Below are 27,635 nucleotides of genomic sequence, written 5' to 3'. Positions count from 1 at the left end.
CTGTTGTTATTACCGGATCGTGTGGGTAACTATAATAAAAAGAAGCAACACAAAAATCTCAAATGGGGGGACTTTGGAACTTACTTCTCCTCCCCTGTTTGGTTTTTTGGTTCAATTTGATTACATAGCAAGTTACACACATCAAGTTTCCCAACCAAAGCTTGTGACTTTATCTCTATCTCACCCCCACTATGAGCTTTGAGGGGTTTGAATTGTGTGTGTTTTTGATGTGTTTGACCTTTTGAGGTTGAAATTGTGAGGATTGCATATATTTCTTTCTGACACACCCACCTATTTAACAAATGGGAATATTAATTACCTTTTTGATTTAATAAATTTTGGTGGTGACTGTGAAGAATAGCAATTGATTTTATTTTGGTGCTGAATTAGAGAATGAGAGATACAACATTTGGACAGAAACAGATAAATAAATTTATTCTTATTAGAAGAAGCAAGTGTTTTTATACGAATTTCTTTTTGGGATTTGGATTTTACGGGCCTAGGGTTCTCTTTTCATACCTTTAACTTGTGCTTTATTTGTGATTCTTCGTCGCCATTCTCTTCTGGGTTGTTCAAGTTCCTCAATTTCCTCATCTGGGTCTCTTTCACTTTTTCCTGTTCTTCAATTTTCTGGGTCTGGTGAGTTTTCTCTGTTTTTGAGTTTTCTCTTCTCACTTTTCTTGATTCTTCCACTTTTTCTCATCTGGGTCTTTCTTGTTTTTCAGATTTCAAGTTTTGTTGGATTCAAAGTTGGGACCTTTTTCCCCAATTGGGTGTTTTTGTGGTATAAAGTTTGTTAATTTCTTGTGTTTCTGTTCTGGATCTTGCTTCTAGTGCATGCTGGGTCTGTTCAGAGATTTTGGTTTCTGGGAGTTGATCATTCTCAGTAGATTTGGTTGTGTTTCATTTGAATGTTAGCTTAGGAGGTTGGATTGGAGTTGGGAATTTTGATCAGGAAGTTGGGAATTGAGGCTTTGTCTCTGTGGTGTTAGACTAGGGGATGTGATGGTTCTTGGGATTTAAGTCTTGTGTGAGGAGCTTGAGCTTGTTTGCTGTTGCCAACTGTCTGTCGGGGGCCTTCAGGGAAACAATGTTTCATGCTCAGGGAACTTGTAGTGTGCTTGTGGTCACTTGTGGAGAGATTTCGGAAGATAAACGTGGTAAGGCGACCCCGGACGATAAGCTGAGGTACCCATTTCCGGAGTTAGTATCTTCAGGGCGTTTGGAGGTGAATATTGGTTAACAGAAGCATGTTTTTGTTCTGAGATTATTAGATGAATTGGGCGTTTTAGTTTACTTTCTAAATTTACAATGTCTGTGACTCTTATGAATGTAGGTTCAAACTCTGACTAACCCGAGTAAAGAGGAGTTTCGTAAGTTGCTTGAATCGTATAAGCCGAATCTTGTTTACTTGCAAGGAGAGCAGCTTGAGAATGATGAAGTCGGTTCTCTTGTGTGGAGAGATGCCGATTTGTCAACCGCTGAATCTATATCTAACATCTTTGATGCCACATTGCCTACAACTGTAAGTATTAGTTATGTTGAACTCGCGGAATGTTAGCTTCTTTTCTTAGTGCTTATGTGTATATGCATTCTATTCTCTTTGTAACTTTGTCCGATGTGTTTTTAAGAAAATTAAAGATGCTGACGGGTAAAATTAATTCATTAGATGTGGTTGATTCCTTGTTCTTCTCTGGACTATGTGATTAAGTGACCATGTAGTCTCTAACTCTGTGCGAGTCATGAGACAAAATATTCCAAGGGAGTAGGTATACTAGTGAGGTTGGAGGATAGTAAATTGCAGATTGCTGCATTTCATTTCTCAGTTTTATTTGATGGTTTTCTGTTCTGTCTTTGTAATGTACTGAAGTGTTTTGAATCTCACCCAGTTCCATTTTACACCTCTTTATGCAGGTTTATTTGGAGGTTCCAAATGGAGAAGAAATGGCAGTGACACTTCAATCAAAGGTAATTGTAGGGAGGCCTGTTTAATACTCTTTCAGCTGTTTCATACCGGGAATCACTAAGAACAAGGGTGTGGAGTTTTGTTTCAGAACTGCAAACTCATTTTGTTATTGTTCGGAACAAGCCTGTAATCATATATTTTTACGTCTGCAGGGAATTCCTTATGTGATATATTGGAAAGAGGCTTTCTCTACTTATGCTGCTTGCCATTTTCGACATGCTTTACTTTCAGTTGTTCAAAGGTATACACTCTTATTCTCTTGATTATGTGCATGGACATGTGTTTTTCTAAATTGTGATGTCAACAGATTTGAACGTAAATGTTCAAGCACTAATTGACAATAGGGCGTTCATTGATTTGTCAGACATGAATTTGTTATGCAGTCATGCTTTAACCTGCACCATAATTTCTCAAGTATTTTTTGGATACAAAAGCATGATTTCTTTATGCTACTATATTCTGTACTTGCAACGAAGATGCTCGACTTTCAGTTGATGATTATCCTTATTTGTGAATTGCAGTTCATCAACTCATACATGGGATGCTTTCCAAATTGCACATGCTTCTTTCAGGCTCTACTGTGTAAACGACCATGTTCTTCATGCTAATTTAGATAAACCCAGTGCTGATCTGGGCCCGTGCATTCTCGGTGAGCAATTGAAAATCATTGTTGATCCCCTTGAAGCAGATATCGAGGAAGATGAAGAAGGTGCCACGGGTTCCCTTCCTGCTATAAAGATACATGATGATGATGTGAGCTTGAGATTTCTTGTTTGCGGGCAGCCCTCCACATTGGTAAGCGCAAATCTGCTACTTTCGACTACTACTTAAATTGTTTTTACTTTCAAATGTGTACGTATATACTAGCAGAGAAGGCTATGTGGTTACACCCATAACATCATTCCTAGCTATTTTGGATAGATTATTTATTGGATGACTTCTTTTCAGGATGCAGGCATATTAGAACCATTGGAGGATGGTCTCAATGCCCTTTTAAACATCGAAGTAAGTGGGTCGATCTATCGCTGGTATTGTTGTAATACATTTATTTTTCTTTTTGTTTCATATTGCTCTGATGGAAGAGTGCTTGGTGTGCCCAAACCAAGTAAGTATTGTCATAGGTTAAGGAATCAGAGTGTATTAATATTGCCTTAGGGCCTTTGTTATCATGATTAATTTTATATCTGTCCAAAAATAACAGAACTATATTAGTTTTGTCTACTATGCATTATTTCATCATCATATTGGAAGGAGTTCTGATTTCTCTTCATTTTGTTTATTATGTTGTTCCAGATGCGTGGAAGCAAGCTTCACGGCAAGTTTAGGTATGTTGAATCCTGGAAATGATTGGTCTATATTGTCCTTGGTTTTTGTGTATTGTTGCTTTGATGACGAGACGAATTGCATTCAATCTCATCATTGCATACTAGTTGGCATCATCTGATAGTCTGAAACGTATATTTGTTTACATTTAATATAATATTATTATTATACCAATTATGTTTATACATGTATTAATAGATATGTTGAATGTTGATGCAATTGGGCACTTCAAACATTCATATACTGAGCCTGAGTACCCAAAAAAAAAACAATTTTATGTTGTTTATCTTCTAATTCTTTTAGGTTTCCTCCACGGAGAGGACATGTTTTGGCCATGAAGTAATACAAAATAAGAAAGTGAATGCCTTTTTCTGTTTCTGCAGTGCTCCCCCACCACCTCTTCAGGCTGGCACATTTTCTCGTGGAGTTGTGACTATGCGATGTGATATATCAACTTGTAGTTCTGCTCACATATCACTTCTTGTTTCGGGTAGCGCACAAACTTGCTTTGATGATCAGGTACCGTAGTCATCTTGTTGTGAGGCAAAACTCTGCTATTAAGTCTATCTGCCTTTTGCATCTTTCCTTCTGTCTATTTCACTTTACACGTGACCTGTTTATTTCAGCTCTTGGAGAGTCATATAAAGCATGAAGTCATTGAAATGAATCAACTAGTACATGCAATCCCCAACAATGATGGAAACAAATTACCTCTAATAGAACCACGAAAATCTGCTGCTATTGCCTGTGGAGCTACCGTATTTGAAGTTAGCATGAAGGTTCCTATATGGGCTTCACAGGTATTTGGGCCTACTTGGCCTTTATTTTCGTTCATGATATGTGAAACAATTATTGAGGCAACCTGATGCTCCTTTTCATGATAATTTGAACTCTGCTAGTTAAATATATACTGCCTGTCAAACGTCCATCCCTAGAGGTAAAGCTTGTGGAAGTATAAGTTTCAATTGGTTTCCACATTAGTATTGGAATTTTTTTCAACAACCTCAATTAACACGAGGTACATTATATTCATATTTCATTGTTCCCTTGGATAATTAGTTTTCATCATCGTTTAGTTAGAAAGGTTAAAACAAGCAGTACTTCTTGTAAATTTTATATGACCCATATTAATTCTGGCCTTATATTCAGGTTCTGAGGCAGCTTGCACCTGATGTATCTTATCATAGTTTAGTTGCCCTTGGAATTGCCAGCATTCAGGGGTTGCCTGTTGCTTCTTTCGAAAAAGATGATGCTGACCGCCTTCTTTTCTTCTGTTCAAGTCAATTGAATGATAACCAGACAAATGATTTTTTTCTTACAAGTCCTCCTGCATGGCTGAGACCGCCTGCTCCTAGTAAGAAGAGATCTCGCCCATTAGGGGCAATGTCTGGCCCACGTTATAGCCATGGGCTTCCAAATCTAGCTGCTTCTAAAGTAGAAGAAAATGAAAAAGGAGGAGCAATGAATGGATTTAGCACACCTTTACTCCCAGCGAGGCAAAGATTAAAAACAGCTGCCATGCGGCCCATTCCTCATGTTCGTCGTCCTAAAATGACACCATTTTCTGGAATTTCAGAGGTAAATGGGCATGATGGTAGCCACGTGGTGAAGGCTCATCTGCCTCCTGTTCCGCCCACAAAGCTCAATGTTGTTGGATTGACTCCTACAACGCAACGAAAGTCGTACTCCAGCTCATCTCAGGCTAAGCAGATTATTTCTTTGAATCCTCTGCCTTTAAAGAAACATGGTTGTGGTAGAGGCCCAATACATTCTTGCTTAGAGGTAAGTTAATTTGTACAGTGTTTAAATAAGTTTCTAGATGTTGAACATGCTTTTGAATAATGGCCAGCATTCAGCTCGTGCTTCCTAGATTATACACACGAGGCAACCATAACGTTTAGATGTGGGTATACTGGCCCTCTGATGTTTATAGTTTTGAGCTGATACTTGTAGGATGGTGGCATGTAAAAAAGACGGAAGTATAAATATTATTGATCACGAAATAATATATCCATCAATAAAGAGTATCTGATGAAAATAAAATAATGTAACAGACACTTAATAATCAGGTACAATCACCTTTTTAGAGTAATTTCTGATTGCTATGTTGAATGAGGAATTTGTTGAAATAAAATGAGGATATGGAGGGTCTTCTGGGTTTTACATCTCTTACTCGCATGATAATACTGTACTGGTGGGTTTAGTGTCTGCTTCTCCTGTCACTTGGCAGGCTTACGTCTATATCTTCTTTATTATGTTTACAGGAGGAATTTTTGAAGGATGTAATGCAGTTTCTGATCCTCCGTGGACATAGTCGACTCATTCCACAGGGTGGCCTGACTGAGTTTCCAGACGCCATTCTCAATGGAAAGCGCCTTGACCTCTACAACTTGTATAAAGAGGTGATTAATATTCTTGACAAAGCTTTAAGCTTCAGTTGCCGGGGATTTGATTAAAAAAAGTGAAAAATGGAATTCGGTAACATTAGTTACTGAAAAGATTAAGGTGTTTCTCAGGTGGTTACCAGAGGAGGCTTTCATGTTGGCAATGGCATCAACTGGAAAGGACAGATTTTCTCAAAGATGCGCAACTACACAATGACCAATAGGATGACTGTATGTCTTTTGTACTCTGTCTTGTCTTGTTTTACAGTTGTAGACTATCATATGCACCATAACTGTCAAAACGTGTAAGTATGTGTGTGTGTGTGTGTGTGTGTCTTGTCTTGTCTTGTCTTGTTTTACAGTTTTAGAATATCATATGAACCGTAACCTTCATGAAAGGAGGGGAGAGAAAAAAAAAAGGGAAAAAGGGGAGGGTAAGGGGGGTGTGGAAGCACAAAGATGTGATATAGTTGAGGCTTGGGAGAGAGTTTTTGGAAATTATTACTATCTTTTCAAATATGTGAAAGACTGTATTGACAGCAGCAAAAACAGAAATATCCTTTCTGCTTTATCAAAACGATTCTGTTGATCTGACAAAGGTAATTGTGATTCTTGTTATCACAGGGTGTTGGAAATACTCTTAAAAGACATTACGAAACCTACCTTCTTGAATACGAGTTGGCTCATGATGATGTAGATGGAGAATGTTGCTTATTGTGTCACAGGTTAGCATGGCATTTTCTTTTACTGCTGCAGCATTGAAAATTATTCATACTTGCTAATGTCTTCTTACACTGCGATTGGAATCTGGTCTACAGTAGCGCAGCAGGTGATTGGGTAAACTGCGGAATATGTGGTGAGTGGGCCCACTTTGGCTGTGACAGAAGGCAGGGGCTTGGTGCCTTTAAGGTACTATTTTTAAGCACACATTGGGATTGTGAAACCCGCCCATTTTGCTATTCAAAAGTATGAGTGCCATTATTGTGAAATCTTTGTTATGAACTACGCAGGATTATGCAAAGACAGATGGGCTGGAATACATTTGTCCACACTGCAGTATTAGCAACTTCAAGAAGAAGCCGCAGAAAGTCACAAATGGATTTTCCCAAGGCTCCACACTATCACGACCGTTGTAATTCAGTTTTGCTCCGTTATAATGATAACATAATCTTTTTCATTTGGCTCTCTGATTTGGAAGCTGTGTTCCTCTCTACCCGGCATGAGAGATTGATAATATTGCTCAGGTATTGGGATAAGCAAGTATTCATTAGGCCTCAGCTGCTGCATTGATGCCTTGATGGTAAAGTAAAAGATAGGAGATCGAAGGTGGGGGAGGACAAATTTAGGAAACAGCAAGTGTAGTAGAGCTCATACTAGTTAGTGTAGACATTTATTACGGGTGGGAAATGTCCGTCTGCCTTTTTTCGTTCTTGCTTTTCCTTTTGGCGAGGGGGGTGATTTGTGGGTTGATAGTCGATAAATCCCCATGTTTCAGAGGGTCGTTGTAATATAATCCGAGTATCTCCATGTTATGTTAACATATATGACTGATGTAGTGTTTAATGAAAGATTAATGATTATCTTATACCAGTTGGTATTCTTTTCTCAGTCCCATAGAGAAGCCATTTCTTGCACTGCTCTAGGTTTGCACTGCTTTCTCCATCTGCGCCACCATTTCTTGCCTGCCATCAGTCTTACTCTATAGTTCTTGACCTTCCTAGTAAATAGCTTGCTTTGTGAACCTCCGATGATATACCAGCGTTTTATAATTCAACGCACCATTAAGTTTATAACAAATCTGAGAAAACAGAAAATGAAGCACATCAAAGACTCGTGATATGTAAGTTCCAAAATCATTTTATCAGAATTAAAATCTGGTTTTTGAAAATAGGATGAATGGGATTAGATTAGGCTCATTAGAGGCAAGTTTCTTAGAATCTGTGGTGAAGCAAATTTTGTGTTCTGTGCCTCAAACTACAAACCTTAATATGTGAAAACCTGGGAAGGGAACATGTTGCACTAGGAAAATGCAAAAACATTAAAGTACCTCGAACAGATTATGCATTTTGGAGAAAAATAAAGATTTGGAGAAAAAATACTAATTTTTCATTCCAACAGCTTCTCCATCACATTCTACAAAATATAGAAATTGATGAAAGATAATAGTTGATTCTCTAAATTTACAGCATTTGCCAAAAATTTACATAACTAAATATTAAATGCTTGCATTTTCTTCAATAACTTAAAATTTAGATTACAACCAATAAAAAATATGCAATAAATATTTCAAGTCAACAAAATGAAATTATGAAATATATTATGGTTATGATAAATAAGAAAACATAATATTTAATTGAAGTAATAAATGTAAAATTTGTAAATTAAATAAGCTGTTGGAGTTGGAGCATAAATTTTTTGGAAATTTTGAAGTTTACTTTTCTATTTTAGAGGAAATATGGAGAAGCTTTTAAAAATGCTGTTTTGGTAGAGGTGTAACTATCTTAATGAGCATAAACATGGTACAAATCTTTTAGGAAATTGAGGAAGCATTTCAACTGCCAGAGACTCGATCATTAATCCATTAATGACTAATGCCTGCCATGATAGGACCAATACATTGCACCAAACAAAATTGAGACTCTTCAAGAACCCTTACATGCATACAAATAAGTGAAGCAAACGTCAAACCAAAAAGGCTCAACTCAACAAAGGCCAATTGCCCTTCTGAATAAAGAAAATGGATGGAGGTCATGGAGCATCATCAAGCAGCTCTCATCCTAACACTTGTGATGATAATCATTTGGTTGATGACTTCTATTTCTCAGCTCTATATGCTGACCAAGAAGTATTTCGCATCTCCGATGAGATATATGCCCAAGAGTTACAGCTTCAAGAGGCCCTCATGTCCTCCGCAATCTTATCTAAAGTCCCAAATGGTATTGACCAAGTTGAGATGGAAACACCCGTTGAAATACTTACAGGACAATCTTCTGGTTCTGGAAGTTTCTGCATGATCTGTATGGATGTGAAATCAAATGAAGAAAAGTTCACGAACAACGGCTGCAAACACTCATTTTGCACCGATTGCATTGGAAGGTATGTTGGGACCAAGATTCAGGAGAACATCTCAATGGTGAAGTGTCCTGATATGAAATGCAAAGGGGTATTGGAGCCACAGTCATGTAGGTCATTAATCCATCAGCAAGTGTTTGAAAGATGGGAAGATGCGCTTTGTGAGTCCTTGGTTTTGGGTTCACAGAATTTTTACTGCCCTTTCATCAAGGACTGCTCGACAATGCTTTTGGATGATGGAGGGGAAGTTGTGACTGCTTCGGAGTGGCCCAACTGCCGGAGACTCTTCTGTGCTCAGTGCAGGGTTGTGTGGCATGCAGAGATTGACTGTAGCCAGTTTCAGAAGTTGAGTAAGGATTGTAGAACGATAATCTGAAAACCAAACAAGAATGCAGACACGTGTACAAATAAATGTAATTTATTGAATATCAAGCGCGGGGTTACAATTTTTGGTGAACTCCTCTGATTCTATCTCCGTATGTGATTTGGCTCAAGGGTGACATGCACTTGATCTTGAGGATTTGAGTTTGATTTGGATTTGATTTGATGAAGAACGAGCGATTTAGCCGCTTGATGATTCTTCGTGGACTTGAGGTTGGATTTGGATTTGGATTTGATGAAGAACGAGCGATTTGGCCGCTTGATGATTCTTCGTGGACTTGAGGTTGGATTTGGATTTGGATTTGATGAAGAACGAGCGATTTGGCCGCTTGATGATTTTTCGTGGACTTGAGGTTGGATTTGGATTTGACGAAAAACGAGCGATTTGGTGGCTTGACGATTCTTCGTGGATTTGATGATCTTCGTGGACTTGAGAGACTTCGGGATTTGTCGAGAGTGATTCTTGCTCAAGTGATTTCTCTCCTTCTTCTCCAAGTCTAGAAAAATCATCTCCCTCTCTTCATGTTGAAGGGGGTATTTATAGTGTCAAGGTTTCTATTTTATAGAATATTTTAATGACACTAAAATAATAATAAATTCTTTAATTGTATAATTAAACCAATATGTATTTTCTGATTAATTTAAAATTAGTTATTCTCATAACTAAATTAAACAGAAAATAATTGATTTAATTATGACCGTTAAGAAATTTATTAATTTAATCAAATGTCTGATTACCATTTCGAATCGTCAATGACATTCAATTTTCTGATGCAATTCGGAATCACGTAGCTTCGATTACGATCATCCGTTTATGTGCTGATACGAGTTTTATTCGGATCTGTACCAACTTTGTTGACTTTTGGCCACGTGTGCAATTTTATCGGGCTCTTGGTCGATTTAATTATTTAACGAAGATAATTTACTTCATTAAATTTCATGTGTCTACAAATGCCCCCATTTCAAGTCGTGATACAGACATGTCGTCGTCACGTGTCGGAAGCGCAGCTTGAAGTATGCACTTTGATTTAGAGAATTTGTGGAGCTAGCTTTCGAGCCTCCGTAAATTTTGTAGCAATAATCATTTTTCTTGACTCGAGTATTAGATGACTTTTCTTTACAAGACTTAAAAGCTTGCAATTTCATGATTTTCTTCTTCAAATATCATCTTCTTGCCGACAAGAAAACTTTAGTGGAATTACTAGTAGATGATAATGCCCTTTGTTTAATTAAAATTGATTTCTTTTGTGTTGGAAACATTGGAATGTGCTTTAGAGATTCCACAACCCACACAATCACATGCTATTTTTCAACTTCACCAGACAGTCATTCTCCCAAGCACGTTCAAAAAGAGAAAGCACATCTCAATGCTTTTCCTCCATCCATAATATACAAAATTGCTTCATCCCCGAGATGCTTTCTAGCCACCGAGACTGATGAAGATACGCTTTATTACTTAAATATGAACCATATTCATTTTCAACTTGACCACCATTTCTATAAAGAGGACCACCATTTTCAACTTAGCAGCATCGTCGAATTTCTCCTGCTGACACAGCCGCGCGAATAAGGATCCCAAGTGCAGAGCCATCGCCACTCCCTTCCATCACAGCTCTCCTCAAATACGCCTCCGCCTCATCCAGCAGCTTCTCCCCACACAGCCACTTGACCATGATGTTATGCGTGATGTCACTCTCGAATCCGTGGCTCGAAATATGTTGAGCAACGACATGGACGACGTCGAAGCACTTCTCCTCCACCAGGGCATTCAAGAGCACGTGATATCCGACGATGTCCAAATCAAGGCCGAGGAAGTCGTGCATCAGGGACATGAGCTTGGTGCGTGAGAGGATCTTGAAGATGGCGTTGAAGGTAGTGCGTGTGTGGCGTTAGCTGTGCTGGCGGCCGGTCGAAGAACTTGAGGCAGGAGAGGACGTCCTGCTCCTGGTCGTTGCCGTAGTGGAGGAGCAGCATCAAACTCGTCGCCGGCGGTCTTGGTCAGAAAGAGCAGAAAGTTGCCTTTTTATTTTTTAAATTTGTTTTTGTCCTTGTCACAGCCCCGCATCTCCATAAAAAGAGAAAGCTCTTCGTCTCTGTCGCTGGCATTGACAACCTTCCCGAAGCTTCTCTCCATTTCAGCCCAGTCAGTACAAGCAAAGCAAAGCAATGGATTCCAGGTGCTGGATTTTGTAGTATTAAGAAGGGTGATTGGTGTGACAAATGGCGGATCAAAGAACACCATCTCTCCTTTAGATTTTGAAAATAAGATGACTGATTTTGCCGAGGGAGAGAGAGAAAAGAGAGAGGAAAAGAAGAAGAAAAGGAAGAAGATGCGGAGGGAGAGAGGGAAAAGAGAGAGAAAAGGAGAGGGAAAAGAAAAAGAAGAGGAAGATGCGGAGGAAGAGAGAGAAAATAAAAAGAAGAAAGAGGGAAAAGAAAGAAGATGCAGAGGAGAGAGGGAACAGAGAGAGAAAAGGAGAGAGAAAAGAAAAAGAAGAAGAGAGGGAAAAGAAAGAAGAGGAAATGTCGGCCATCAATGTGAAAAGAAAGGAAATTAGCACATGCGAAGGTAGGCTCCCGATCGGCTCGACTCCGGCTCGTAATCGGCTCGACACCTGACTCTCTCGGCTTGGCTCGGCTCCAGCATTTGATCTTTTTTTTGTGGTCATTGACCGATTTATTTGACTCTCTCTTTTTTGGTCTGATTTTTGACCATTTTTTTGTCTGACCTTTTTTTTTTCTGACTTTGACCTTTTTTTGTAGGATTTTGACAACAATCTAAGAGTCACGGTCAATCTAGCCATTTGACTACTATGCGTTGATTTCTGACGGATTTGAAGAACGTAAACGATCTAATCGCTTGATTACTCTAATTTCATAGACTTGACAGCAGTTAATAAAAGCGTGTTAGGCTTTACGCATCACATTCACCATGGCGGCTTTTAAGAGTTTGAAGAACGTAAACGACCTAATCGCTTGACTGCTCTCATTTCATAGACTTGACAACAGTCAACAAAAGCGTGTTACGCTTTACGCATCACATTCACCATGACGGCTTTCAAGGGTTTTCTTCACGATGCAAGACTTGTTGATCTAAAACAGAAGATTTGTATAACGTCGGAGCAGATTCAAGTCAAATAAGAAGTGCCAAATCCGAGAGATTCGAGCCAGTTTTGAAGAACGTCGTAGCAGCTTCAAGTCAAAGAATAAGTGCCAAATCCGAGAGATTCGAGCTAGTTTTGAAGAACATCGGAGCAGCTTCAAGTCAAATAAGAAGTGCCAAATCCGAGAGATTCGAGCCAGTTTTGAAGAACGTCGGAGCAGCTTCAAGTCAAAGAAGAAGTGCCAAATTCGAGAGATTCGAGCTAGTTTTGAAGAACGTCGAAACAGCTTCAAGTCAAATAAGAAGTACTAAATCCGAGAGATTCGAGCTAGTTTTGAAGAACGTCGGAACAACTTCAAGTCAAATAAGAAGTGCTAAGTCCGAGAGATTCGAGCCAGTTTTGAAGAACGTCAGAGCAGCTTCAAGTCAAAGAATAAGTGCCAAATCCGAGAGATTCGAGCTAGTTTTGAAGAACGTCGGAGCAGCTTCAAGTCAAAGAAGAAGTGCCAAATCCGAGGGATTCGAGCCAGTTTTGAAGAACATCAGAGCAGCTTCAAGTCAAAGAAGAAGTGTCAAATCCGAGAGATTGGAGCTAGTTTTGAAGAATATCGGAGCAGCTTCAATTCAAAGAAGAAGTGCCAAATCCGAGAGATTCGAGCCAGTTTTGAAGAACATCGGAGCAGTTTCAAGTCAAAGAAGAAGTGTCAAATCCGAGAGATTCGAGCCAGTTTTGAAGAACATCGGAGCAGCTTCAAGTCAAAGAAGAAATGTTAAATCCGAGAGATTCGAGCTAGTTTTGAAGAACTTCGGAGCAACTTCAAGTCAAAGAAGAAGTGCCAAATCCAAGAGATTCGAGCCAGTTTTGAAGAACGTCGAAGCAGCTTCAAGGGTTTGACCTGGGTGTGACAACTGACTTGAATGATCCGGATTTGCTTATCTCTTCTTCTTCTTCTTTTTTCAATCAAACCCTTTTTTTTATGTGACTGAACTTAAGATTGTTTTTCTCAAGATGCCTACGTATCCTTCTAAAGAAGGAATCAAGTCATCACGTAGTTCAAAGTTTTTTTTTTGGGTGCCTTGTGCAGTTTAAGCTCATGTAGGCGTGGAGCGTTTTTTTTTTCTGTGTCTTATGCAGTTTAGGCTCGTGCAGACTTGGAGCGTACTTTGTTTTTTTTTTGGTGTCTTGTGCAGTTTAGGCTCGTGCGGACATGGAGCATTTTCTTTTGTTTTCAAGCATAATACTTCTTCAAGAACTTGCCGTTGATGGGACCGATTCTCAAACCGTCTTCCGCCACAGTTTTCTTCAAAATGTTACATAGCGTTTTATTGAATGCTTCTGCCAATCCATTTGCCGGAGCGTTATAAATCGAAGAGAAGTGAAGCCTGAAGTGAAATTTCTTGCTCAAATTTTCTGTTGCGGTATTCTAGAAGTACTTGGCGTTGTCTGTGATGATGCATCGCGGTATACCATAGCGTTGTATAATGCTTCCAGTAATGAAGTCCACAACATTTTCTTTCTTTATTTCTTTCAGCGGTATCTCTTCTACCCACTTTGAGAAGGAATCCATGGCTGCCAGAATGTACATATGACCAGCCGATGATTTCAGAGTGATGGGTCCGATTGCATCCATTCCCCAGACATCGAACGGGTGCGAAGCAATTGTCGGATGCAACGGCTCAGGTGGCTGATGAATGAAGTTGGCATGAAACTGACAAGCTTGGCATTTTTGTGCATACTCCATACAATCCTTGACCATGGCAGGCCAATAATACCCTAGTCGTCTTACTTGGAAATGTAACTTTGGTCCTGACTGATGTGCTCCACACACTCCAGAATGAACCATGGCTTTGACCGCTTCATCTTTTCCCAAGCATCGAAGGAGTACTTCGTCAAACGACCTCCGATATAAAGTTTCTTTGTAGTAGAGGAAGCGCGGTGCTCGTCGCTTGATACTCCACCTTTGCTTTGAATCTTCGGGAAGCTTGTTGTGCTCAAGATAGTCGATAAAAGGATGCCTCCAGTCTTCAACGTCAATGGTGTGAACTGACACTACATGAGAACTGGCACACTGGAGTGAAGGTTTTGTTGTCACGACCCACCTTTGGCAAATTGGAAGTCCAAAATTTCGTCTCTAGATAATGCCAAGGTCGCCGCCAAGTTTGCCAATGCGTCTGCCATTTGATTTTCTTTCCGTGGCACATGTATGAGTGTAACATTATCAAAGCCCTTCAAGAGTTGTGTGGCGAGTTGGAAATAAGGTACCAAATCTTCCTTCTTGACCTCGTAATTAGTGAGCAGTTGATCAATTACCAACTTCGAGTCTCCATACACTTCGAGACTTTGGATTTCAATTTCTAACGCTGTTCGCAATCCCATGATCAAGCCTTGGTACTCTGCGACATTGTTGGAGCACAATTCCCCAAGAGTGAAAGAATAAGGCAATATCTGCTTTTGTGGAGAGACAAAGATAACTCCAGCCCCTGCTCCGTCTGCCCTAGATGAGCCATCGAAAAACATCTTCCAAGTAGGGAGGACCTGTGCAAGGAAGACTTCCTCATCCGGGAATTCATATGAGATTTCCCAATCCGCTGGAATAGGGTGGTCTGCCAAAAAGTCAGCCAGCGCTTGTCCTTTCACTTCTTTAGCGGGCACATATACGATGTCGTATTGGTTTAATAATAATACCCACTTAGCCATGCGCCCGGTTAGAACTGTTTTAGATAATATGAACTTAACTGGATCGGCTTGCGCCACCAAGTGTATTGTGTAAGCTTGCATGTAATGCCTCAACTTTTGATTGACGAAGACGAGTGCAAGACACATCTTCTCTATCGGCGGATAATTTAGCTCAGGTCCAGTGAGAGTCCGACTTAAGTAGTACAAAGCTTTCTCCTTTTTGACTTCATTTTCTTGGGCAAGAAGGGCCCCAAGTGATCTCTCTTGAGCCGCGATGTAAAGGATAAGAGGCTTCCCGGTGATTGGTGCACCCAACACCGGAGGATTCGCCAAGTATTTCTTTATGCTCTCAAAGGCATTGCGACAAGCTGCATCCCATACAAATGGAACATCTTTCTTCATGAGTCGACTGTATGGTTGGCAGCGGCCCGCCAGGTTCGATATGAACCGTCTGATGAAGGCAAGTCGTCCTTAGAGGCTTTTCAACTCGCGTAAATTTCTTGGCTCTGGCATTTCCTGGATGGCTTTAATTTTGGATTGGTCTACCTCGATGCCTCGGTGCTTCACGATGAATCCAAGAAATTTTCCAGAACTGACGCCGAATGCACATTTCAAATGATTCATTTTTAACTGGTACTTGCGTAACCTGTCGAACACTCTTCGTAGATCTTGCAGGTGATCACTTCTTTTCTTTGTTTTGACAACCAAATCATCAACATAGCATTCTACATACTTGTGCAGCATGTCACCGAAAATTTTCTGCATAGCGCGTTGGTACGTTGCACCGGCATTTTTTAACCCGAATGGCATGACCTTATAGCAATAAATTCCTTTGGGAGTTCAAAATGCAGTGAGTTCCTCATCCTCTAAGGCCATCCTTATCTGATTGTAACCTGGTGATCCGTCCATGAATGACAAAACCTCATGCCCGGTTGTCGCATCCACCATGAGCTCTATGATTGGTAGAGGGAAATCATCTTTTGGACATGCCTTATTTAGGTCACGAAAATCTACACAAACGCGGATTTGTCCGTTCTTTTTCTTGACAGGAACAATGTTTGCGATCCACTTGGGATACTGAACCTCTCTAATGAAGCCCGCAGCAATCAACTTATCAACTTCTGCTTCAATTTGAGGAATAAGTTCTGTTCGAAAGCGTCTTTGTGTTTGCTTAGTCGGCTGAGCCTCTAGTTTGACAGCAAGTCGATGAACTGCTACCTTTGGATCTAGGCCGGGTATTTCTTTATACGTCCAAGCAAATACATCTTTGTATTCGAGCAACAGATCAAGATGTTCTTTTTCTTCTTCAGAACTTAAAGACGCACTCACAAAAATAGGTCTTGGGTCTTCCTCTGTTCCCAAGTTAATCTCCTTAAGTTCATCCATAGTGGCTTGCCCCCCGTCTTCAAGTTCTGGAGGAGCTTCGTCTACTTCAATTTCAAAATCTTCGTGATCGTCTTCCTCTACGGCATCTGTTTCTGCCACCGTGACATGATAAGAGGTTTCGACAATTTCATCCTCACCGTCATTATCAAGGTTGCTGGTGTTGTTATCTCCTTTTTGGCCAGTGAATATGATGGTATGTTGCTTCACTTTGAGTTGATCTGTAGAATCCACTTCCAACACACAATGCCTCTTCATTCGTGACGGGATAAGACTTCGGATTTCTTTGCTCTTCGCTCGACTACAAGTTGTCTTCCGCTTGCATATCTGTCGTTCCTCAGGTGCTTGGATCCTTTCCAACGCAGGCTTTCGCGGAATGAGGTTTGACTTTTTCTTATCTTTTTCTGAACTTGACATCCTATTGAATACGGAATGCCGAGTGGTTGTACTACCGATGCGATTGAAGACTGAACCTCTACTTGTTGTCATGTTCACACGGTCTAGAACTGACACCCTTGTGATTGATCCTTCAATGCGTTCAGATGTTGCTCTTCGGTAATTTGGACGAATGCGATCGAACGACGAAATGCGAGGGGTCGACTGAACCTCTTGACTCTTCTCTTCAACTACCTCGACACTGATATGTTGCACATTGGCTCGCTCCGCCCTCCTCCTTCCTGAAATTCTAATTGGCTTGCTTGAAGTGAAACCGAGACCAGCTTTAGAAGAATCAACTATTGCCCCTTGCTCTCTTAACTTCTTTTGTGACTCATCGAGCTCATGCGCTATCCTTGCTGCGATCTGGTTGTCCTTTTTGCTTGATGAACCAAAGTCGTATCCGGCCTTTTCTAACAGCTTGTATGTGTTAGGATCGAACCCTTCACTTGTTCTTTTCTTGGGCAGCGATCCATGTTCCGTCTTACCTTGACTTGGTTTGACAAACCCCTTTAATGGCTGCTTCGTGGGATTTTGGTTGCTCACATTTATTAATGGCAATGTTGACTCCTCCTTCAACAATTTCACATCATCCTCTTCTAATTTTCGTGGACACTCTTGTGACTTTGTCCCTGCAAATGGAGATTCCCCCTCCCTTCGTCTAGACTTCGGAACATAGCGAAGGACCGGAAAGGCATGGCTGGCTTTTCTTTCTCCAGACGATGTTGCCACTTCAGATGAGACTTTTTGCGACACTTCACCATGAAGCTCAATGTCTTTTGATTTGGCATCATTCTCCCTAACTTTAGTGGCTTTCCCCGTGGATGATACTCCGACCGGAATGACTTCTTTCATTGACTCCTCATCTTTGTAGAATTTAGAATCCGCAAAGTACGATTCGGCTTCTGTGAAAGGTTTGGTATCTCCAACCACGGTTTTCACACCTCCGCGATAGAACTTGAATCATTGGTGCAAAGTGGATGGCACGATGCCATTTTCATGTACCCATGGTCGTCCCAACAACAAGTTGTACGAGGTCTTGGCATCGATGACATGGAACAAGGTGTTTGATTTTAGCTCTCCAATGTCCATGTTTAGCCTGATCATCCCTATCGCTCTTTGTCCTCCTTGGTTGAAACCTTGGATCATGAGACGACTCCTTGACAGCTCATCAACGTTGATGCCGAGTTGAGACATGGTTGACTTGGGCATGATATTTAGTGCTGACCCTCCGTCTATGAGCATGCGATTCAACTTCCGCTCTCGCATGTACCCTGTCACAAAAAGAGGCCGATTATGTGGCTTAGAGCCCAATTAGAGGTCATCATCCGTGAAGTGAATGGTATCACAATATGCATCACACAGGCCACATTCCTTCATGCTTGTGGAGTGTTTTCCTACGTCGATAAGCAACTCCAGAAGTGCACATCTCGTTGATTTTGGCAATTGCATCAGGTCAGAGAGGCTAAGTTGGAAAGGTAGACTCTCCAATTGTTTCAACACCTCATTCTTCTTTAACACTTGACTTGCACCTGTTTCTCTTGCTTCAGGCTTCTCGTCTTCTTTGGAGCTAACTTCACAACTTGTGGCCATTGAAGTGACATTCGGTTGTTTTGTCGGTAAGTGTTCTTTTGACAAGTTCCGGCGAAGAGGCTTCCACAAATATGGAACAACTTTCGTCTCAAAACGTCCTCGTCCGTTCTCCACCCGTCGTAGAGGTGATTTCTTATGACTTGGTTAGGCAATCGGTGAATTTAACATCATACCTTTGCGAGTTCTTCTTCGGGTGACCAATATCCATCCTTCATCATCGGCATTAGAGGCAACTTGAATGATAGGTGTGGAAGCAGGACATTCTTTAACTTCTTTGGTCTTCTTATGTTCGTACGCCTCATTTGTGAAACAGAACGGTGCTTTCATCGGGTGAAAAGGGAGTGGAACCGGCTCGAACGACCCGAATGTTACGGTAGTGCAATTGACTTCAGCAATGTCATCAACGTCCAGCTCAATCTTCCCTTGCTTGGCGAGGTTCATTATCAAATCCTTGAGAACGAAACACTTATTTATAGGGTCACTAACGAGGCGATGATATTTGCAATACTTCGGATCGTTGACTCGATGCATTTCTTCTGGACGTTTGCACTCCGGAAGCTCTATGATCTTGTTTTCGAGCAGATCCTCTAACATGCCCGCCACATCAGAGTCTGGGAACGGGTACGTCTTTCGCTCCATCTCCTTTAACGTGCGTTTACTCCTATCGTAGGTTCGAGGAGGTTCCACCTTATTGAACTCTTTCTTATCCCGCGTAGAAATCTTAACTGGTGCAGTATTGATGACCATTGATTCTTTGGAAGGCTTCTTCACAACCTTGGCAAATCTGCTTCCAAAGGCTTTGTCTTTTCGTTGGTCGACCAGGGTTTCATTCTTTCCCTTATGACTTGCCAAGCTTAGCTCCATGTCGTGGGCTCGAGTAGCCAACTCTTCGAAAGAACGAGGCTTGATTCCTTGCAAGATGTATAACAAATCAAAGTGCATGCCTTGGATGCACATTTCAATGGATGACACCTCTGACAGTCGATCCTTGCAATCAAGGCTAAGTGAGCGCCATCTATTGATGTAGCCGATCGCGGATTTATCCTTCCGTTGCTTCGTGTTAGTTAGCTCCATCATGCTCACCGTCCGCCTTGTACTATAGAATCGATTAAGGAACTCGCACTCCATTTGGTCCCAACTATCAACATACTCCGGCTCTAAGTCTCTATACCACTTGAAGGCATTTCCCTTCAACGAGCGAACAAACTGCTTGACAAGGTGATCGCCTTCTGTCCCGGCGTTACTGCAAGTCTCCACGAAGTGAGCAACATGTTGCTTTGGGTTTCCTTTACCTTCAAATTGTTGGAAATTTGGTGGCTGATACCCCGGTGGCATCCTTAAGTTGTCGATCCTCTTCATGTAAGGTTTGGAGTAAGTGATGGAGTCACGAGAATGACCTCCATATTGAGCCCGAATTGAGTTGGTGATGATGTCCTGTAATTGCTGGAGTACTAAGGAACCAAGCGAGTCGCCATCGTTCTTGGATGTTTCTCCCTTTTCATTTACTTTCCTCCTACCAGACGATCCTTTGGTGGAGTTCTCATCATTGTGATCTTCCAACCTGCTATAAAGCTCAGCGATTTACACGTCCTTTTCTTCAACCGTTCAGGTGAGCTTTTCAACCATCTCCAACAGATTGGAGAGTTGCTCCTCGACTGTGGATGTCCCCGTCACCAAGACCTACGCATTGTCAGAAGAGGATTCATGTGTCATAGAATGAAAGTTATCGCCATCTTCTTTGGGACTTCCATGGTATGATGCCGTGCTTGATTCGTCATCAGAGAAAACGTCTTCTAGGATAGGGCCATCACCATGAATGGGTAGAAGAGATTGCTCACTTGGCTCCCACTTGGCTCCTTCTTCTTTGACAGTTGCTTCTTCCCGCTTTGAAAGGCATGCTCTATTTCTCCCAAGCTCTCCAAGGTGATGACTGGTTGACGAGGCTTACTAGCAAGTGTCATGAACGTCGTGTGTTGAGCTCTAGCCACGCTCCGGGTGACAAGGGCAATCGGTTCACTCTTTGATTTGGATGATGTTTGTTTGGATTTCTTCACCGGTTCGGCCTCTCCGTTTGACCTCGCGGTTGTGGACTTGGATTTCTTCAGTGGAACGGCTTGGTTGTTCTTGGAAGCCATCGCACAAATGAAAGATTTCTTCGGAGAATGAGATGAGAGGCCAAAAATGTCCCACTGGGCGTGCCAATTTGTAGAACGATAATCTGAAAACCAAACAAGAATGCAGACACGTGTACAAATAAATGTAATTTATTGAATATCAAGCGCGAGGTTACAATTTTTGGTGAATTCCTCTGATTCTATCTCCGTATGTGATTTGGCTCAAGGGTGACATGCACTTGATCTTGAGGATTTGAGTTTGATTTGGATTTGATTTGATGAAGAACGAGCAATTTGGCCGCTTGATGATTCTTCGTGGACTTGAGGTTGGATTTGGATTTGATGAAGAACGAGCGATTTGGCCGCTTGATGATTCTTCGTAGACTTGAGGTTGGATTTGGATTTGGATTTGATGAAGAACGAGCGATTTGGCCGCTTGATGATTCTTCGTGGACTTGAGGTTGGATTTGGATTTGGATTTGATGAAGAACGAGCGATTTGGCCGCTTGATGATTCTTCGTGGACTTGAGGTTGGATTTGGATTTGACGAAGAATGAGCGATTTGGTGGCTTGACGATTCTTCGTGGATTTGATGATCTTCGTGGACTTGAGAGACTTCGGGATTTGTCGAGAGTGATTCTTGCTCAAGTGATTTCTCTCCTTCTTCTCCAAGTCTAGAAAAATCCTCTCCCTCTCATTTCGAAACGTCAATGACATTCAATTTTCTGATGCAATTCGGAATCACGTAGCTTCGATTACGATCATCCGTTTATGTGCTGATACGAGTTTTATTCGGATCTGTACCAACTTTGTTGACTTTTGGCCACATGTGCAATTTTATCGGGCTCTTGGTCGATTTAATTATTTAACGAAGATAATTTACTTCATTAAATTGCATGTGTCTACAAGGATGAATGAGGGAGGGAAGATGTTATGTTAATGGAGCTTGCTAATCAGAAGCACTGGAGGAGAATCAGGAGATGCCCAAGATGCAAGTTCTATCTGGAAAAGACTGATGGCTGCCTACACATTACTTGCAGGTTAGCATCAAATATCAATCCCTTTATTACCGCAAATTTTTGGTTACATGATCACGTTCATGCATTTAAATCCATTAAATCCATGTTTTTTTTAACATGCATGTAACGGTAATATTCTGATTTGTTCTTTCTAATAGGTGTGGATTCGAATTTTGCTATGGCTGTGGATGCAATTGGGGTGGTTGTGGTGGATGTAGAGCAAACTGGGAAACTGAAGGGTCATTCATGTATTGTAGTATGAGAGTACCTTCTTTGTCTTGGACCCGTTTGGTGATTCAATTATTAATTAAAATTAATCGTTGGTTATATACTTATATTACTAATGAGTACTGACCAAGGATTTGATAAGGTATGGCGTTGAGGCCAAGAGGGTGCTTCAACAGTTCAACTTCTCATAAAGGACATCAATAACAACTCCATGATAGAACACCAAATCAACAGTAAAAATTGGACAAAACATTGTACAATTTTCAATTTGAGAAAAAGCAAACCGCAAATATAACGAAAGAGTAACGTACAAAGTCAGGAGTCAGGGCTATGATATATCCAACTACATATATATTGTTCATGTAAATTACCCATGACAACTCTAGTTACTCTACCATCAATTAGCGACGTATTGCTGCATGGAAGATTCATAATGATCTTCTGCGCGCTGAGCTCTCCTCTCCACATCGCTCTTCAGCCTATGCAACGTCTCAGGGCAACTCTCTAACTCCAAACGCCTTTGATCCATCATCTCCTCTTCTCACCACAACTCGGCGGGTACCGCTACTCTCGCCGCCTGTGTCCTCTGCTGTTCGCCTCTTACCTATATATGGAAGTACGTACTGAACTAACGTACTGAAGCATGCACGCATGTTATTAAAAAAAGGGGCGACCAAGCATGCATGCATGTTATATGGATGACCCTGGTTTAAAACATAGCCCCAGCATCGATGAATGATGATGCTTAGCAGCGATGTCACGAATAAACTATCGACCAAAATGTGATTGCATCCCGGGCATTTTATGTATAATTATTAGACAATATATATATATATTTTTTCTTGACTAAGGAGGTCCACACCAATGGTTTTGGTGCGGATTTCTATTTTTGCACCACATTTCGATCGAATTTCCTAATCTTTACTATTTAGTATCTAGATAATATTATGTAAATATGTAAAATTTCAGTCAATTTGATTATCGTTAAGGCCCTCAAAATCGAAAAACAAATGGACGGACTAAATTCTGTCAAATATGAACCGTTCATGTTTTTGACAGAAATACAATTTTGAGGGTCTTAACGACTATCAAATTAGTTGAAATTTTACAAAGATGATCTACATAATATTATCTAGATATTGGACTGTGGAGATGAGGAAATTCGATCAAAAATGAGTGTAAAAATAGAAATCTGTATTAAAACCCTTAGCCAAGAAGCCCTATATATATAAATATATATATATATATATATATGAGGCTTTTCACATAAGGAGGTCCTTATCTTAGCTTAAGGTACGGATTTTCATTTTTGACCAACTTTTCGATCAAGTTTTCACATCTCCACCGTCCAATATCTAGGTTATAACGTATAGATCATCTCCACAAAATATCAACCGATTTCAATATCGTTAAGGTATCAAACTAATAAAAAACAATGGACGTATTGAATTTGCCGAACCTGAACCGTTCATATTTTGAGTAGAAAATCGAAGTTATGAGTACCTTAACGGTTATAGAATCGACTGAAATTTTGTGGAGATGATCTATACGTTATTACCTAGATATTTGACAGTGGAGATCTGAAAACTCAATCGAACAGTTGGTCAAAAATGAAAATCCGTATTTATATATATATATATATATATATATATATATACGGGGCTTTTCAGGTAAGGAGGTCCTTATTTTAGCTTAAGATACCTCCCTTCAATGTTCATAGTTTGTTTAGAGTTCTTGGTGCTCAAGCTGACAAGTTTAGCTACTAAGAGCATGTTTGAGAGAGGATTTGTGGGTATGCATGGGTATATGTCTTTACTCTTTACATATATATCACGAGATATTGGTGAAAATTGAAAACTGCTGGGTTATGGAAGTATTATCGAAGTATCACTCCCAAGAGTAACTCAATATACAACAACGTGACAAAATACATATGAGTATGATTCATGATATAGTATAGGTGTCGTGTTTTGTTATTTTCTATTCAACGTATATATTTTCTAAAGCTTAGTAGCTTCATATTACATTGAGAAAACACATTGTAATGCTTTATAAAGGATTTTAAAAAATGTTCGAAGATCTTTTACTTTTCTTTACGTATGATTTATTTGCTAGAATCTTCTAATTTGGCGTAGATGATTTTGTAGGGCTTAATTAGGACCCAGAGAAATTGGCTTAGAGCCCAAATATCCTAATCCTGCTTCAAATTCATTTTTAATTCAAATCATTCAACCTTTTTAATGAGGTCGACCTGTTGCTGTTGCGCCCTCGTAAGCCAAAGGACCAGAAACCATAGGCGGATCTAAGAGGAACCGCACCCGGCGGCTACTGGGTAAACTTTGATTGCACCAACTTAGTTTTATTTTTCTGCTTGGTGAAAACCTAGTCTCCACTTGGTAAAATTGTGAGGTATTTCATTGTTTGTTGCTTTTCTGTTTAAATTCAATAGGTAATAACCAATACATTGGTTCATTCCATCAGTTCCGTACGCGTGCATCAGGCGTGGATACAGTATAGAGTTTGGGGGGACTCAAGTCCCTCCTAAATTCTTGGAGCAAAAAAAAAACAGGTTATATATATATATATATATATATATATATATATATATATATATATATACAAAACCAGTTGAAGCCAACTTTCATAAACAAAAAAACATAAAGTGAGAGGGGGACATAAAGGGGCGGGGAAAAACATAAAGGAGCTGAAACCAACTTTCACAAACAAAAAAATATAAATCGGGGGACATAAAGGGGCGGGGGAAAACATAAAGGGGGGTATCTGTAACTCAAACTACTAATATATATATATACATGTGAACCAGCTGAAGCCAACCATTATTTCTCAAACAAAAAAACATAAAGGGGGGGGTTTGAGATTGTCGAACTCACACTCTCTGCCTCTCTGCTAGTTCTCATTTCTTCACTCTTAATTCTCTCTTTAATTCTTAGCTCTCAAAAGAATCGGAAATCAAATCCTTATGAGTTCTTCATTCTCTTTGTCATCATACTCAATCCAATGTAAGTATTTCATAATTTCAATTCAATCAATTGAATCAATTCAGATTTTAAGGTTAGAATTTTTGGGGGAAATCTAAATATCTAATCTAGATAGAATGATTTGTAGATATCAATCATATCATTGAATCATTCAATGGCAGAGATCCATTAGTTAGTCCATTACAACGAGGAGTAATGACTTAATATCGGTCGGATGGTGTTTTTTTCCTTTTCAGTTGTCTTCAGTCTTCTTGTAATTCCAAGGTAAAACAACTGTTCTTGTATTCAAGTAATTCAAGTTTACTTTACAAAATGCAGTATTATAATTTATATGTATACTTTTAAGAAGTATTGGTTGAGTGGTTCAGTGGTTGATTTGTTATTTGTTACTTGTTAGTGACTTAGTGTGTTTCAATAATTGGATAATTTGGATTCATATATGAATATCTATGTTTTGATTTATAGGAGTTAAATTATAATGTCTGAGCCTCTACCGAAGAGAACAAAATTTATCACTTCATGGCTTACAAAAAATGTGTCATCAAGTTCAAACCTCATTTCTGAGCCTTCTGTGTGCACTCAACATATTGATGATCCAGTAGATCCACCCATATCTTCCATTCCCAAGCCAGAAAGTAATATTAATACTCTTGAGATGGATCCTGATTTACGTTGTCCTATTTGGCAAAATCAATTTAAGGATAGGGATAAGATTCGAAAAGAGTATTGTTTGTTGGGTCCATTTCAACCTGAATTAGAGTTTCCATTGAGTGAACAAGGAGGCCAACAACGTAGGTTTCAAAGTGCTTGGTACAAAAATTTGGTATGGCTTGAGTATTCAATTGTTAAGGATAAGGTATATTGTTTCCTATGTTTTTTTTTTGACACCAAAGGTAGTAAGCATCAATCATTCACCGTTGATGGGTTTAGAAATTGGAAGAAGGTTTACAATAGTGATAATGTGTTGTTAAAGCATGTTGGAGGCATTAATTCTCCACATCATGGTGCAATGCAAAAATGGGATTCATTGAGAAACCCGGCCAAGGGAATTGAAGCAGTAATTCATACAAGATCATTGAAGGATGTGGAATATAATCGATTGAGGCTTAAGGCTTCAATAGAGTGTTAGATTTCTAGCTAAGCAAGGAGCTCCTTTTAGAGGTCATGATGAATCTGAATGCTCCTTGAACCAAGGATATTTTAAGGAAGTTATTCAATCTTATGGAAGAATGAGTCCTAAGATTGAGAGAGTTGTGCTGGGGAATGCTCCTGGAAATGCTAAGTATACTAGTTCATCAATTCAAAAGCAACTCTTAAATATCCTTAGTCATAGAGTGAGAAGCAAGATACGTGAAGAAGTTGGGCTTTCTAAGTATTGTTTTCTTGTTGATGAAGCATTAGACACTTCTCTTAAGGAGAAGATGACCATTATTTTGAGATTTGTTGATTCTCAAGGCCTGATTCGAGAACGATTTTTTAAAATTGTGAGTGTTTCTGATACTACCTCACAAACTCTTAAAAATGAGATCTAAAAAGTACTTACCATGTACGATCTTCAAGTGAGAAACATGAGAGGTCAAGGGTATGACGGTGCTAGTAATAAGAGAGGCATTTATAATGGATTGCAAGCATTGTTTCTTGAACAATGTATTTATGCATACTATGTCCACTGTTATGCTCACTGCTTGCAATTGACATTGAACGCTACAGCTCAAGGGGTGCAGGAGATTTGGCAATTCTTTATAACCTTGGGTTTAATTGTGAATTTTGTTGATGCTTCTACTAAGCGGCATTCTGCATTGAGAGCCGTAAGAAAGGAGGAACTTTGGGGGAACTTCAAATTTGGTAGCTTGTGGGGAACTTCAAACAGGTAGTGGTGCTAACCAAATTTGTACTTTGCAGCGAGCTAGTACCACTCGGTGGAGCTCACATTTCCGTTCTATTAAGAGTCTAATTGAATTGTTTAGTTCGACAAAACAGACTCTTAATGATATGATGGATAAAGGAGTTGAAGGACAAGCTGAAGCTATTCTCAAGGTTTTGAGGTCATTTGATTTTGTGTTTTGCTTGTTTCTAATGAACAAAATAATGAAAGTTACCGAACTACTTTGTCAGACACTACAGCGGAAGTCTATTGATCTTGTGTGGGCAATGAACTTTGTAAGAGTTACAAAGTCACTTCTTTAGGAGATGAGAGACATAGGGTGGGATGATTTGGTAAGAGATGTGAAATCCTTTTGTGAAAAACATGATCTTGAAATTCCTGATATGAGTGCTCGTTATAAGAATGGTACAGGTCGTCGTTGTCAAGATATTACAGTTGAGCACCATTATCATGTAGATGTGTTCAATGTCTTGATTGATTATCAGTTTGAGTGAGTTGAATAGAAGATACTCAGAGCAAGCTTCAGAACTCCTTACACTTAGTTCATCTTTGGATCCTCGTGATGACTTCAAGTACTTCAAAATTGAAGATGTTTGCAATCTTGCTAAGAGGTTTTATCTTGAAGATTTTGATGATGGTGAAATGTGTACTCTAGAATTAGAGTGTGCATATTATAAGAAGGATATGCGAAGTGATCTAAGTTCAAGAAATTGGAATCCATTGCCGAGTTGTGCCACATCTTGGTTCAAACAAGGAAGTCAGAATTTTATCACATGATTCACATATTGATTTGTTTGGTTTTGACTATTCCAATGTCTACAGCAACCATTGAAGAGCATTTTCAGCTATGAATATCATTAAGAATAGACTCAGAAATAAGATGCAAGATGAGTTTCTTGATGATTGTATGGTCCTTCACATTAAGAAGGAATACGCCGATTCTATTGACAATGTTGTGGTAATTGAGGATTTCGAAAATTTATCGAACCGTAGAGTCAAATTTAGTTAGTTTATACTTTGTATTGTATTTAAGAGGTAAGACTCATTATGTAGGTGCATATTTTTTTTTCCTA

The 27,635-nt window shown here is 39.8% G+C and overlaps 3 protein-coding genes across 4 annotated transcripts; all 3 read left to right on the top strand.

Annotated features, from left to right (window-relative positions):
* The first annotated feature begins 69 nt into the window (after positions 1-69).
* LOC126800512 (AT-rich interactive domain-containing protein 4) lies at positions 70-7,285 on the top strand. Of its 2 annotated transcripts, XM_050527883.1 has the most exons (16): positions 70-639; positions 726-1,228; positions 1,337-1,525; positions 1,915-1,968; positions 2,119-2,207; positions 2,488-2,761; positions 2,915-2,971; positions 3,260-3,291; positions 3,673-3,808; positions 3,916-4,089; positions 4,439-5,071; positions 5,554-5,691; positions 5,806-5,904; positions 6,298-6,398; positions 6,492-6,582; positions 6,684-7,285. In XM_050527883.1, exons 2-16 carry the CDS (start codon positions 1,091-1,093, stop codon positions 6,807-6,809), a joined length of 2,331 nt encoding a protein of 776 aa, XP_050383840.1. In that variant the 5' UTR covers positions 70-639; positions 726-1,090; the 3' UTR covers positions 6,810-7,285. The 2 variants fall into 2 exon arrangements, with proteins under 2 accessions (XP_050383840.1, XP_050383839.1); XM_050527882.1 differs by having other exon boundaries at positions 70-1,228.
* A 1,125-nt stretch (positions 7,286-8,410) lies between these two features.
* Positions 8,411-21,869, top strand: LOC126797200 (E3 ubiquitin-protein ligase RSL1). The gene is made up of 4 exons (XM_050523866.1): positions 8,411-9,104; positions 21,351-21,471; positions 21,609-21,698; positions 21,821-21,869. Exons 1-4 carry the CDS (start codon positions 8,411-8,413, stop codon positions 21,867-21,869), a joined length of 954 nt encoding a protein of 317 aa, XP_050379823.1.
* Positions 21,870-26,221: 4,352 nt separating this feature from the next.
* On the top strand, positions 26,222-27,339 carry LOC126797199 (uncharacterized). The gene is made up of 3 exons (XM_050523865.1): positions 26,222-26,547; positions 26,645-26,722; positions 27,048-27,339. Exons 1-3 carry the CDS (start codon positions 26,222-26,224, stop codon positions 27,337-27,339), a joined length of 696 nt encoding a protein of 231 aa, XP_050379822.1.
* The last annotated feature ends 296 nt before the right edge of the window (positions 27,340-27,635 follow it).

Source organism: Argentina anserina, chromosome 6 (assembly GCF_933775445.1).
Source record: "Argentina anserina chromosome 6, drPotAnse1.1, whole genome shotgun sequence".
Lineage (NCBI taxonomy): Eukaryota > Viridiplantae > Streptophyta > Magnoliopsida > Rosales > Rosaceae > Argentina > Argentina anserina.
The sequence above is the reverse complement of the archived record's forward strand: the minus strand, read 5'-3'. Positions and strand labels throughout refer to the sequence as shown.

Excerpts from the sequence above, each read along its gene's own strand:
- LOC126800512 (XM_050527883.1), top strand. The coding sequence starts at position 1,091 with ATGTTTCATGCTCAGGGAACTTGTAGTGTGCTTGTGGTCACTTGTGGA. Across the intron at positions 4,090-4,438 it reads TTCCTATATGGGCTTCACAG|GTTCTGAGGCAGCTTGCACC; the intron begins GTATTTGGGCCT and ends CCTTATATTCAG. Across the intron at positions 6,399-6,491 it reads TGTTGCTTATTGTGTCACAG|TAGCGCAGCAGGTGATTGGG; the intron begins GTTAGCATGGCA and ends TCTGGTCTACAG.
- LOC126797200 (XM_050523866.1), top strand. The coding sequence starts at position 8,411 with ATGGATGGAGGTCATGGAGCATCATCAAGCAGCTCTCATCCTAACACT. Across the intron at positions 9,105-21,350 it reads TCAGAAGTTGAGTAAGGATT|GGAGGGAAGATGTTATGTTA; the intron begins GTAGAACGATAA and ends AGGATGAATGAG. Across the intron at positions 21,699-21,820 it reads GAAACTGAAGGGTCATTCAT|GTATGGCGTTGAGGCCAAGA; the intron begins GTATTGTAGTAT and ends GGATTTGATAAG.
- LOC126797199 (XM_050523865.1), top strand. The coding sequence starts at position 26,222 with ATGTACGATCTTCAAGTGAGAAACATGAGAGGTCAAGGGTATGACGGT. Across the intron at positions 26,548-26,644 it reads TTGTGGGGAACTTCAAACAG|TTCGACAAAACAGACTCTTA; the intron begins GTAGTGGTGCTA and ends TGAATTGTTTAG. Across the intron at positions 26,723-27,047 it reads GCTATTCTCAAGGTTTTGAG|TTTGAGTGAGTTGAATAGAA; the intron begins GTCATTTGATTT and ends ATTGATTATCAG.